Source organism: Anas platyrhynchos, chromosome 3, assembly GCF_047663525.1.
Source record: "Anas platyrhynchos isolate ZD024472 breed Pekin duck chromosome 3, IASCAAS_PekinDuck_T2T, whole genome shotgun sequence".
Classification (NCBI taxonomy): domain Eukaryota; kingdom Metazoa; phylum Chordata; class Aves; order Anseriformes; family Anatidae; genus Anas; species Anas platyrhynchos.
Genome location: NC_092589.1, coordinates 11,096,598 through 11,109,650, shown reverse-complemented (window position 1 = coordinate 11,109,650; position 13,053 = coordinate 11,096,598). Strand labels below are relative to the sequence as shown.

General features: G+C 38.3%; 4 protein-coding genes across 19 annotated transcripts in view; 1 reads left to right on the top strand and 3 right to left on the bottom strand.

Moving 5' to 3' along the window:
- Positions 1-366: 366 nt before the first annotated feature.
- On the bottom strand, positions 367-5,343 carry MKKS (MKKS centrosomal shuttling protein). Its single transcript, XM_072035290.1, has 4 exons — positions 4,353-5,343; positions 3,694-3,869; positions 2,879-2,989; positions 367-2,429 (listed from the first exon to the last, which is right to left on the bottom strand). The coding sequence occupies exons 1-4, from the start codon at positions 5,341-5,343 to the stop codon at positions 1,992-1,994; spliced, it is 1,716 nt and encodes a 571-aa protein (XP_071891391.1). The 3' UTR covers positions 367-1,991.
- LOC140002084 (uncharacterized) lies at positions 4,971-6,918 on the bottom strand. Its single transcript, XM_072035297.1, has 2 exons — positions 6,706-6,918; positions 4,971-5,785 (listed from the first exon to the last, which is right to left on the bottom strand). The coding sequence occupies exon 1, from the start codon at positions 6,916-6,918 to the stop codon at positions 6,727-6,729; it is 192 nt and encodes a 63-aa protein (XP_071891398.1). The 3' UTR covers positions 4,971-5,785; positions 6,706-6,726.
- On the bottom strand, positions 5,426-5,731 carry LOC140002085 (uncharacterized). Its single transcript, XM_072035298.1, has one exon. The coding sequence runs from the start codon at positions 5,729-5,731 to the stop codon at positions 5,579-5,581; it is 153 nt and encodes a 50-aa protein (XP_071891399.1). The 3' UTR covers positions 5,426-5,578.
- Positions 6,919-7,488: 570 nt separating the features above from the next.
- SLX4IP (SLX4 interacting protein) overlaps positions 7,489-13,053 on the top strand; it is a 77,376-nt gene continuing 71,811 nt past the window's right edge. For 3 of the 16 annotated variants that reach the window (XM_072035293.1, XM_072035292.1, XM_072035291.1), the window contains exons 1-4: positions 8,336-8,495; positions 8,589-8,738; positions 8,824-8,865; positions 8,968-9,002. In XM_072035293.1, the coding sequence (XP_071891394.1) occupies positions 8,471-8,495; positions 8,589-8,738; positions 8,824-8,865; positions 8,968-9,002 (252 nt within the window). In that variant the 5' untranslated portion in view covers positions 8,336-8,470. Of the gene's footprint in view, positions 7,899-8,335; positions 8,496-8,588; positions 8,739-8,823; positions 9,003-13,053 lie in introns of those variants that run through there. The other 13 variants (XM_038176722.2, XM_027453368.3, XM_072035294.1 and 10 more) reach the window with 12 other exon arrangements.

Genomic DNA, 13,053 nt, shown 5'->3' with positions numbered 1-13,053 from the left:
TCAGCTGCAGTCAGCATTTTGCAGTACATAACAAGGTGCTGTTAAAGTAAAATACTCTAATTCAATACTGAGATAGACACTCAACTGGATAAAGCAACAACAAGATTCTTCTGTGCTTTCAGGCATAGATCATCATTTACCTTCATTATTTGTAATTTTTCTGTATTTTTCATAGCATATTAGAGAATTGAGATATGGATATCCCTTGTAACATTCTTCCACACATTTCCAGGTGCCTTATAAGTGTCTTATAGCACTGAAACAATCCTTTCAGGACATAAAAAGATACAGAAATTTAAATAACATTTTTTCCCAGTGATAAAGTGATTCATGTTCCTAGAAATAAAAAGGACTTTGTACAAGAGGTCTGGAAATACCTGTATTTAATTACACCTTTCAAAACTGACTTACACAAGACAATTTCACTGTTTGTACTCAGTACATACATTAAAAACTTAGGAGATGAGGAAACATAAGCAGACTATGTAACTCTGTTTTCAGGAAAAGCATGTCATGTATAATTTGCCCCTTGCGATGGAAAACGAGGGAGGAGAAAGGGACCAAAAAAAATGAATTTAAGAAACTATAACACCTCTTTTGATCTTGCATGCACGCTGAAAATGGGAAAGTTTCAATCATTCAGTCTAAGCCTTATTTAAAGATCAAAACATGTCTGTGCAGCTTAAATCCTTAGTTCATTAAAAAAAAAAAAAACCTATATGCAAAGAGTTAAGTGAATGGTAACTGGGACATTCTTGCATCTTTACTTATATAATAGAAACATTTATAAGCTTTCCTGTATTCCAGAGAAGGCAATCATGGTCCACTGTACAAAAAAAAAAAGCTTCCCCACCCCCAAGTCAGTTAGTCTGCCATTTCTTTTTAAATTTTCCATTACCTGCTACCTTAAGATCTTCAGGTTGATTTTTAACTCGCTAAATAAATTATATATGAATTGAAAATCTTCCAGCAATTTAGAAACAAAGTACAGGAAAAGGTAATAGAACTTCAGAGCAGAATTTGACAGTAAGTTGCTCAAGGTATTCGCTAAGGAAACCCTTCTCTTTTTATTTAGAATATTAAAAATTCTAGTGATAATGTCTTGCTGCAGTACAAAAATCTATATAAAGCTTTTGCTGAGACTACATAAATTCTAATCCATAACATGTTTTCCTCAGCAAGTAAATCCATTTTCCCCATTCCTTTGAAGAGGCCATAGAGTTTACAGAAACATCCAACACTGCATAATACAGGAGGAACATCAGACAGCCTCCTTCAATTCAGCATTTTATTTACTGAAGCAGAACATTCAAATCTCCTAGAAGGACACGAGAAACACAATTTTTGAAGTGTAGTTCGCTCTTTTGAATATACCAATTTGAATACTTGTAAGTCATGTTGCTGTGACTCGCTGAATATTTGGCTTATCATTTCGCAATTTCTACCATGTTAAACATTTGAAAATGCTGTATGTCAGTAGCTTAACAATCAGAAGAGTATTTAATAGCTGACAGACTTAATTTCTGTCTATTGTCCATACTCTAACCACTTCTAAGTACCGTAACATGTTGTATATTACTCTGCTTTCAATTATAATTACTTTGTAGACCCTAATAGTGACTTCCCAATACCCAAGACGGGCCTCCAGGAAAGCGGGAGAGGGACTCTTTGTCAGGGAGTGTAGTGATAGGACAAGGGCGAATGGCTTTAAACTAAAAAAGGGTAGATTTACATTAGACATTAAGAAGGCCTTTACTATGAAGGTGGAGAGGCACTGCAACAGGTAGCTGAGAAAGTTGTGGGTGCCCCATCCCCAGCAGTGTTCAAGGCCAGGCTGGATGGGGCTTTGGGCAACCTGCTCTAGTGGGAGGTGTCCCCGCCCGTGGCAGTGAGCTGGAATTAGATGGACTTTAAAGTTCCCTTCCAACCCAAACCATTCGGTGATTCTATGATTAAGTATCTCACTGTGCAACACAATTCATGTCACAGAGCTAATTTTGATCTTCAATTATGCATTTGAGATCCAAAATCAGATTGGCTGTCTCCACAGCTACTTGTAGGCCACTGTACTTTGCAGCAAAACAGTCCAGTGTCAGCAAGTCAGCAGCCTTTATTGAAGGCTCTTCTGGGCAGCTCTGTAGAGTTGGAGAGCCAAAATGGGGTCGCAAAAGCCTCCAGTTGAGATTCTGAGTATTACTGTTAATTCCGCAGCCACATTTTGAGAGTAAATCTGACCAATTAGAGACAGAGGGAAAACCTGACGGGACAAGCCAACAGTGTCCATAAACCGTGTCTGTGAGAATTTCATCATCATGACTCAGAGAGCAAGCTACAGACTCCAGGGAGCAGCAAAAAGCATCAGCAATCAACTGGTATTGTGTCTGAGAATAATCTGCATCTTTAAAGCTGCTAGTGGACAGACTACAAGTCTAAAAAAAAAACAAAAGCAAGAAAAAATTAGAACAGTTTTACAGAAATAGCTTTAGTCAAACATTTGAAGTGCTGTTATTTTTAAAGATGGTTCAGCCTTAACAGAAAAACTGTTAGATTTTTCTGATAGAAAAAAATTCTAGAGATGTCAAAGCTGAGTTATGCAGATTATCATTCAATAAAAAACCCTCAATTTTTATTTTAACACTTAAACACTATTATAGATACCTAAAGAAACACTAGCAGATACAAATACAGTATTAAATTCTGAAAAAGATGCCCCTAGCAGAGGGCTTCAAAAACACCTTTGTTTTGAGGTTATACAGAAGTGCAACATTAACCTAAAAATGACAAGTGCAAACTGTAACAATAATTCTATTAAAAGTTTTGCTTCCTACGTATATTAACCAGCTTAAAAAAAAAAAAAAAAAACTCGTCTTAAACATACCTTGTATCTTATATATGAAGCCAAATGACTTTCTGTACAGCCACCTCCTAACAAAGCCAAGGGTTCCTTAATTGTTAACTGTAACACATGCTCTGCAGTTTCACATGCACGCTGAAAACCATATGAATTTTTTGTTACACATACCATAATATATAAGATTTCACACACACACTTAAAACAAACAAAAGAAAAAAAAAAACACCTACTGGAATAAAGATTTTTAGTAATTCCTGGGAGAGACTTCATAAATTTGAATGGTGTGAATATAAACTTGGCACGTCACTTCCAAAACCATGTTTAATAACTGAAGAATAGTCTTTGTCTACGCTCCATATGGAAGAACAGAAAAAATGCTGTATTTTATTCCTTTTTGCAAAGCTGATTTACAAAGTCAACCAATATCACCACCATTTTTAGAGTAACTACTCAATGAAGAACTATGCCTGACTAGCCTTGCAGGCATTGCTGGTGACTTTTGATGGGCAACTTTTTTTGTGCTCCTATTAACCAAGGATGAGAATGAAAACATTTACCTAGCACTGGCTTTAAGAACAGGTGAAAAATTTCTCTCTGAAGAACTTCCAGCATTAAAATAGAGGTGTTAAAGGAACAGAAGCACTCCAAAGATTTTGAAAGTCTGTAAACAATAGAATTTCTAAATCACTTTTTTGGAGCTATTTCCTTAAATCTAACTAAGTTTCACTTGGGAACCAAATATTTTTTAAACTCACTGTATTTATGTTTTCCTTTACTCTTTCTTTTTTCCACTAAAAGCATGATTTTTTTCAAGAAATATTTCAAGAAAACGTGCCCACCTTCAGTTCATCCCACGTCGTTTCATTTCTGTTACAGAGTACCAAGCTGCAGACAACTGTGTCATTAGGAATTAGATGGACAAAATGTTTTGAGCCAAAACTCTTAGTGCACACATCCTTCAAACTTCCATAACAACTGGGAGAAAACGAATGTATGGAAGCTATAGACTTGGAACCTGCCCAATTAAGAAAAGTAGAGAACAGCATGTATGAACGTCCTCAGAACAGATGCCTGTTGCGTTTCATAAAGCATGAACATTTTTTGCCCCTCTTGGCTTTTTAAATTACATTCTTCAATATCTAACATTTGTGACCACAGAAGAAATTACAAGCAGAAACCAGCACATTTTCACAGTGCAAGATTTAGTTTTACTTTAAGGTAATAGGTAACCTTATGACTCTCATTAGAAAGGAGTTTGAAAATAATCTACATCTGCTAGAATGGTTGCTAGAATTAGATACTCCTCAAGGAGCAACCAGTGATCATCTGGGTAGTATGTCATCATTACAGCTAGCCAGTCACTTAAAATTGCTTTCAGACAAGGAAGGAGCACCTTCTGGTTTGAAACACTTGCTCTGCTGCTAAGCAATGACAGTAGGTTTCCACTTCAAGACTAACATCGAGGGTAACAACTTAGTGCAGAAAACTTGCTCGTTACCTGTCATTTGACTCAGGGGTTCCATCACAGATAGCCCAGCTCTGTCCACAACCATGACTTGGTTCTCTTTCAGATACTGTTTCAACGACGGGTGGATAACTTTCTGGCACACTACAAGGCCCACCTCATCATTAACCAGCTGCTTTCCTACATTAAGCAACTGATTCAGCTCTGACGTTTCTAGAGAAATTCCATGATGGACTGTTATCATTCCTTCTTCAGGGTTGAAGAGGTCTCCTGACATGGACACACAGAAAAGCGCTATCTTGATAGTGTCAGAAGAAATTCTTTTGACAGAAGGTAGTTTTGCAAATTGAATTTCTGGTGTTTCTATCAGTAGTCCAGGAAGAACTGTAGAATCCAGAACTCTTCTACCTTTCACAGGTACTGTTACACACTTTCCTAAAACAGCCTTAGTTTCAACATGACACGGAATAGTAAACATGAAAGCCTTTACTATCAGCATGGTGAGATGATCAACTTCTGTTGCATTAAGCATGCAAGCGGGTTTGCTTGTTAATACGCTGCGTACCAAACAAAGAAGAGTCTTGAGATTGCTAAAATCCACAGATACTCGGCAACCACAGGCCTCAGATTTGAGGTAGTCAGTACACAAACTCAAAAGATCTTTGCTTATTTTAATTACAGTGCAAGATGGAACATGTAGGCTTCTAAAGTTTTCAATCAAGCTACAGCAAAGAATAGCAGTAAATAAGCCACAGTCACTGAAGCGGGCTACGTGGTTCTGTACAGAGGCTGTTAAAACCTTTAACACAGGATGGCTGACAGAAAGACGGCCAAGTATGGCTGAAGATTGTGAAGTTACACATACATAGCCTCCCACACCGTTGTGGAGTTGCTTAAGTCTACCAGCAGGACCATAGCAAGATTTTAATATCCTATTTAACAGAGACAGTGACTGGCTAACTGTATCTTTAGTTAAAGGGTCGCTAATAAATAATGAAGGCTTTTTAGCTTCAAGACGAGACATTTTCAAATTAACATTTTTGTTTTTACTTGGATCTAGAATTCACAGCACTTTAAACTCAAAATTTAATTCACAGTACATTAAATTCAAATTACTACATTTTATTCTTTGTAGCCAACGATTACTATTTCCAATGTGCAACAGTATGATAAGTACATTTGGTTATCTGCTCAGGATCCATCTCTTAAAATGAGGCTCAAATTATGAAATTATATATAAATGACAACAATAAGCTATTTCATTCAAAACGATCATCTTTTTTAGTTTCCGAATGTGATCGAACAGATTTTTTTGCAACAAAGTTTACAAGCATGGTTCCAAAATGGACACCTATAAATGCCAGTCCTGCCACAAGTAGAAGATTCTTTCTACTCCAGCTAGCTTTCCTCATCTCTTCTTCTGGCAACACTCACAGGTGAAAAAAAATCTTCAAAGCTATTTATATCTACAACAAAAAACAGAAAGGCATTAGCATAATCTTCTGACAATATCACATAGCTTGAACTTCTACTTTTTGCCACGCAACATCATGTAAGGACAAATACCAATCTATAATGCTATTTGAGAATACACATTATTACACGCGAGCATGCAGTACAGAAACTACATTTTTGTTATTATCTTCAATTCTGACCTCCAGATTGATACTGTTTTACTTATAGGTCAATAAATAGCAGGCTACTATAAACTGTACTGGAGTGTATGAAAGTATCATAGAGTATCACATGGTATTGTATCAGCATCGTAGCGATGTTAAGCTGTTTTTACACAAGAAAAAAAGAACTGAAATACTCAGCATTGCTTCCCAAGCAACTACTTCAGAAACAAAAGCTCTTAATGTTGAGCCAAGTTTTAAGAAGCCTCTGAAAGACATCTTGCATACATTTTTTTTTTTAGCTCTTAAACACTTCAGAAATTAAATATGTATTTGTTTACGTTTATACACAATCTCTAAAGTATTTAGACTTCTCTCATACTTAACCATTCTTTTGTATTATAATCAGCATTGCTATAAAGGACACAATATATTACTCTATGTAAAGTCACAATTATTTCTGAGCAGCTTCGAACCTGAAAAGATGCTGTTATAGATCACGTCAGTCACAGGAATTTGACTATTGCCTTTAAAAGTGATGGGGCTGGTTTCTCAAATAAATTTAAGTCCCGTAGTAGCATAACTCAATTCATCTTATTACACAGGATTTAACAGCAGTTTGCAAGTATACACGATGCAATTTTGGGGTGCATGTAACTACCAGGTTAACTCAGCTGCAAAAGAATAAAAACTCTGGAAGACCACATCTGTTAGAAAACTCATTTGACTCATCTCCTGCCTCAACACAGATAACTAACTAGGAAACTTACCTACAACAGATAGCACTACAGCTATTTTTCTTTATTTTTGTTATCTTTCTGCATCACATATGCCACAATCGCAGGTTCTGGCACAAAGTCCTCTGTCTTCACTTGGAAGATGGGGCTGGACTTGATGTGAAACCACCCCCAGTGCACCAGCCCAAGGCCGGTTCCCATAACAATCAGGACTTTGTAGCTCTTCCAGAAGGTTTTAAGGCCCATTGTAAAGTGGCATCTACCTAGGTAAAGACAGTTTATTTTAAAGATATTCCACAAATCCTGTCTCTTCTAACAGCACGGAACAGATACGCCTGAATGCTCATAACTTTAATTACAGCGCAGCACACGACTAAAACGAAACGACACAAGAAAGCCTTATTTTGTGACCTTCAGGAAAAAAAAAATAAAAAAAGCTTTAAAAAACACCTCATTCAGACATCTTGAAACGTTAACTGGTGTTTCTGCTTCCAGTTTCAGCACGCTAAAGTTTAATAAAGCTCTGTCAATTTGTTATATTGACCTAATTACACACGCTACCGCTTCAAACAGCGAATATCTGAAGAGAAAGCTAACCTCAAAGCAGTTTTAAAACGCGCTATCCCCCCAGCTAATAAAAATAAGAGTGCCCGCCGCAGCGCAGCCCGGCGGCCCTCCACTCCCCTCAGCCCCTTCCCAGCACCTCAGGCTCCCGGGGCCGCGCGTCTGTGCCCCCACCGGCCGGCAACGGCGCCCTCCTCCTCGCCTGCCATTGGCCAGCCCCTCACCACGTGACTAGCCTTCCCCCGAGCCCCATCCGGCCGCTGCCCCCCCCAGGCGCCATTTTGCGTTCGGGCAACGCTGGGCGGGCGGTGGCTTCACCTGGCGGCCATTTTGGATAGGGGAGAAGAAGCTCGCGGGCGGCGGCCATCTTGCTTGGGGGCAGAGGAGCCGTTAAAACCGTTAGGGGCCGGCGGCGGGGTGCCCGCACGGCTCGGCACCGTTGTCCTGCCGGTTACCCCTTTTCTTAGTTGTTCTCCAAAAATCAAGATGCCGGGCGGTGGTTTGAGGAGGAGCGGCGGCCGGCTGTCCCCCCGCGTGTCCCTGAGGCGCCGCCCCGTGAAGCATCGCCCCGGCTTTTAAAAAAAAACACCTCAGCTTTGCCCCGCTCCGGCTGCAGCCGCTCTGCATCACTGCTTCGCTCACCTGGCTGAGCCCTCGTGCAGGTAGACGCTGGTATCCTCACCACAACACGTTCACGAAATCTTCCTTGCCTCAGTTTCCTGGCTGCTCCTCCAAACACCGCGGCTGGTGTCTTCTGCGCTGTCCTGTGCTCACGCTGCTCTGCTTGCCCTGCACGCCTGCTGTCACTTTCACTCTGTCATGTCGCTATCTTCTATCGTGCTTGTCTTTTTATTATGATTATTTTGCTTGTGCAGAACTGTGGAGCTTATAATTGCAGCCAAAAGTGCAGGTTTTTAAAAATCGTTTTTAAATTGAGACAAATTTAAGTTTTAATCTCTACACAGAAAGGAGTGTGACGCTTCATAAAAAATAAATAAATAAAATCGAGTAGCTGGTGCTTCACTCAGCTATGCAAAAGCGTAACAACCAGCACCTGCCTGTAATTGGACGCTCTCACGTTTCTTTCATTTCCCTTAAATCACAACACTTGTTTAGTGAAAGTGTAACACTATTGCAATGTATTGTTGCGCTCTGAAAGTGCACTGGCTATTTGTGAAGGCAAATGTTTAGATAACAATGGGCTAAAATAAACTTTTTGGAAGAGCATTTTCCAATGCTTAAGTGGAAAAAAGGCTGCGGTGAGCCTGAAATTCCTGAGACAACAAAACCTAAAGATGCTGCAGTGTTCCTCCACGTGTAGAAATGCTTTACTAAATATGTGTATTGCTTAGGGTCACCACTCAATGACCTGAGGTGTAGGATCGGAGCTCAGAAACTGACTAAAAAGAGCCTTGAGTATGCACTGGACAGCACTCACCGTCTGATATCCAAGCTCTGGAGAGTTCAGAATATATATATATATATATATATATATCATGAAGGTTAATTTTGATTCTTTCATAAAAAAAACAGTTATTATTGACTACTCTTAGAGAGGTCCTCAATTAGTGTTTTTGTCTTTTTCAGGTACCTGCTTCTCCCCACGCGTGGTAAAGGCACCCAAAGATGGTCAGTGTGAACAGTTTGCAGCTGTTGTGTTAGAAGCTGCTGTATTTTCAAATGGGCATGTGTGGCAGGAATTTTCAGTTCCTTATCTCTACTGAATTCCAGGTTGCTTCAGCATTGGCAGTCCCTTCTTTGCTAAGGTAAGATGCTGTGCATCAGCTGACTGAAAATACTTTAGCTTGCTTTCTGGGAAGCCCTGTTTCCTCAGTTTTCCTGGGTGTCTACCAATCCACTTAACCTCAAATTTCAGAAAGAAAGATATTCTGCTACGTCACTTTTGAAATATGCCTCGCTCTTGTTACCAGGAACCTATATGTTTAATTCTAGGGCTTTTTTTTTTTTTTTCACTTTTCAGGCTGTCCATTAAAAATTTAGGTGTTAAAATACTACCAACAGTATATGAAAACTTGTTGGCTTTGTTTTTAAGACTATAATTTCTGAGAGTAGCTTTTTTGTCTTATGGTTGTCTTCATGTTTCCTTATGCATAGTTTCATTTTCAGGCTTGCATTAGTTTGTGAAAAATCTGATATTCCATTAAACAGATTTTGTTGCCAAATAGCAGTAGATCTTGATCTCGTGTTTTGCAACATGGAAAATAATAATGTATTTTGAGGAGCATTGGCATCTTTTCTTGTAGAACTGACTCTTTTTTTTCCCCCTGATTTCTGAATATTAGTGTTTTGGTTTTGTTTCTTCTATTGCTTTGTAAATTAGTTTTGGAAACGGTTTCTTTCTTGTAATGGTCCTTGTCACAGTAGCATTGTTGATGGGTGGCAAATTCTTACGTAAAAGAGGGGGCTGATGCCAGGTGATATAATTTAGGTGATTTAAATTTAATAATTTAGGTGATAAGCACCCATCTCTAATTTGTTTTCAAGCAAGACATGAACATTTGGGGAGGAGATGATACTCTGGCATATTATGTTTCAACTCTTCTTCGTATCATTGCTACTATAAAGATTAATGATAAAACACCAGTCAAGATATAGTTCTTGAGTTCACAAACCTACAGCACCATTGTGAAATTTGTGCCGCATGCAGCTCAGAAATGATGTACCACCTAGGTAGATTAGGGAATGTACCTTGTGTTCTATCATTATTAGCCTTTGGGTTGCCATAACCCAAGGCATAGTTAATTCCATGTCAATGTTAGGTTTGCTAATATTATCTTTGCTGTTGTAGGAGCTCTTTGTTGATAGCGTGCTCCACAGCAAATTGTAATTCTAAATTTCCTAATTTAAGATTGTGGTTCTTGAGGTTTGGATAAGAAACTATCTATATCAATTATCACTTTTCTGTTTTTGGTATTTTTTGCCTACTGTTTTTCTATTTCTTTTCTTTTTGATTGGGGAAACAAGGTGGAGGGATTGTTAACAACTCTATAGATACACACCTGTCACTAAAATAAAAAAAAAAAAAGAAATCAGAGATGCTGCTTCAAATTTGGACACCAGATTTTTTTATTATTATTATTTTATTTTTTCACAGAGAAGCTGATAAGCTGTAAATGTCCAGGTTTTGTGCTGTTCGGAAAGGGCTGTGACGTATCTTATTACCTGCTTTTCATTTTTCTGTGTGGGGGGTAGTCCTTCCTTGGAACTTCCTAGAACTTCCTTGGAGTTCTTGAACACCAAGAGTATAATGTTGTATACCATTAGAAGACATTGAGAAACACCTATGTTTTTTGCTCTGGAGGATGCCATTTCCTAGTAGCTTCAATCTGTCCTAGTTCTAGCAGCTGCTGTTTCAAGAATTACTAGATTTTATCTCCTGCTAAGATTCTTACAATAGTTCTGTTACATTTACTTCCAAAGTGAAGTAACATCTTACTACCTGACTGAATTGAAAAATATGATATTGTAAGTGATCAAGGGCACTGTTCTCTATGCTGTTTCTGAAACTTGCTCTCGGTAATATTGACAGAATTTACTTGATAAGGTAGTAAAGATTTTAGGGCTGTTTTGTGCAAGGGAGGATGATAGTCTTGCGTTTCATGGCGTGGTATTCCAGGTTCTGTCTGTGTGAGCATTATTTGAAAATTCACCGTGCTCTTTATTACTTGCTATTTAGTAATACTGTGGAGCTGATGAGTTGCAGTAGATACAATTCCTCTAACTTTGAGCTTTTGCAGAACATAGTAAAAATGTCTTATTAGCTATATTGAAGTTTATTTTCAGTAGTTACTTGTGGAATGGCTCTTAGTTCAAACTCATTCTTAAACTGGTTGTTACTGTAACTGAGTTATTTCTTACTGTTTATGATGCATTTACTATTTCTGTTTCTTACTGCTTGGATATTGACATGATGTATAAACAAATTATTGAAGTCACTGGAAGTTTTCATTGAGCCAGTATATGGAATTGAACCTTGCAGCTTTAGCTTTTTCATGTAATTGTTCTGAGATGTCAGGTCTCAGCATTTGGATATTTGGAATGAAAGCACTGCAGAGAAGTGATTATCTATTTCAAAATTACTGTGGTTGGATCTTAAGATCAAAATTATCTGTGCTATGCTATGTTGTTCTTAAGTTGGTCTTTATATTGTTTTGCCTTTTTTAAAGCTAAATAAGGATAGTGTCTGCATTTTTAAATATGTAAGTGTAGTGCCTGACAGAGAAAGATATCACCAACCTGACTTGTGTCCTGAAGTTTTGACAGCTCTGTCGCAATGTTTTACAGTAACTGGAACTAGACAGTGGGAAGTGGGTACATATTCATGCATTCTTGCTCTTTTTCTGTACTATCTCTTAAAAAAAGATCAGATTCCTCTAGCATGTTAAGAGACTACTCCTTTAGGAAACTTTAGAATGTAAAAGTCAGCTCTGTTCTCAGTGTAATTTCTGTTGCAGTTTGTTTATTGCAGGTGCCAGATACAGACACTTGCTTTTTTTTTTTTCTTGATTTTGAAGCTTGAGCTGTCTTACTGGTTCTTATTTTCCTCCAATACAGATATACTCTCGTTCACTTGGTTTTCTGTCCAATCCCCATCTCTCTCTTGTCTGATACCTTTGGTCCTATCCTACGTGAAAAAGAATATATCTTAATTTTTTATTCTCTGGTGTTTGTAGCTATTAATTTGGTACCATTGGGCTTATCCCATGTCTGTTCTGAATTCCAGCATTGTGGGGCTAGCTGGAAAGGCTTTCACCGATTTCACATAATTTGCTGCCTTCTGACAAGTGAATGTTTAGCTCCCGTTTATGTGGGAGTGGTGAACTTCTCCAGTATTTTCAGTGTAGTGACCGTAATGTTGTCAGGTAGGAAAAAGGCAGTTAAAAAAATGAAATGAATTTGACAGGTGACAAGAGCTGTGACTTGCAAGTCTGCTTGAAGGCTGTAGTCATTTGAGTGAGTTACAGTGTTCTTCTAAGGAAAAAAAAAGTCTTAGTGATTAACTAGAGCTTTCCTTTTGTACCCAAGGGAGGATAGTGGGTTTAACTTCCAACATGAATTAACACTTCCTAAGTTATTTGCAATGGCCCTAGTCAGGGTCAAGATCTGTGCAGATACTTTCAAAAAATCCTGTTTGGGATAAGCAAGAGGATGCCTGAAATTCACTTTACATTTGTGCAGCCAGAATAATGCTCAGGTCGCATTGCTTTATGCATGTAATGAAAAGTTTAAAATTTTAAATGAATGTACAAACATGCATAGTAAACCACAAGCCATAACTTCTTTAATCCAAAAACAAAACCCCAAACAAACAAACAAAATAAAATAAAAGTGTGCTCTGTTCTTCCACTGGTTTAAACTCGGAAACCCCTGAGTACCAGAACTTTACACAGCAAATAGGTGTCTCAATTCTGAAATTTGCTTTCTGCAGTTTGGCCTTGCTGAACTCCTGTTAAATATAATATGTCGTCGTGCTCTTGAGAGAGATGTTATTCCTATAGGAGCATTGGCGTATGCAGCCTGTCATGGGCTCCCTAGCTACACTGGAGTGGAGTATCCACAAGATAGGAGGGGATGAACTTCACTTAGACTCTGACAAGTGCTGGTATTATTTCATGTATTAAGGTTTTGGATTTGCTATTTTTCCCCCTTGAAAACAAGTCCTTTTTTTCAACTGTGTGTGTGTGTTTCTTCTCTCTCTTATTATTTCTTTGAGCTATGCAAATGGATTTTATGTGAAGGTATTTTTCTGGAAGAGAAGTTAGACCAGGGGGCCAGCGGTTGAGACAGTAGTAAAGG

What these genes read in the sequence shown, in the direction of transcription:
- MKKS (XM_072035290.1), bottom strand. Translation starts at nt 5,343, where the DNA reads ATGTCTCGTCTTGAAGCTAAAAAGCCTTCATTATTTATTAGCGACCCT. An exon ending in ACCCCTGAGTCAAATGACAG is followed by an intron (nt 3,870 to 4,352) that starts GTAACGAGCAAG and finishes TTAATTGGGCAG; the next exon opens with GTTCCAAGTCTATAGCTTCC. An exon ending in CTTCATATATAAGATACAAG is followed by an intron (nt 2,430 to 2,878) that starts GTATGTTTAAGA and finishes TTTTTTTTTTAG; the next exon opens with ACTTGTAGTCTGTCCACTAG.
- LOC140002085 (XM_072035298.1), bottom strand. Translation starts at nt 5,731, where the DNA reads ATGAGGAAAGCTAGCTGGAGTAGAAAGAATCTTCTACTTGTGGCAGGA.
- LOC140002084 (XM_072035297.1), bottom strand. Translation starts at nt 6,918, where the DNA reads ATGGGCCTTAAAACCTTCTGGAAGAGCTACAAAGTCCTGATTGTTATG.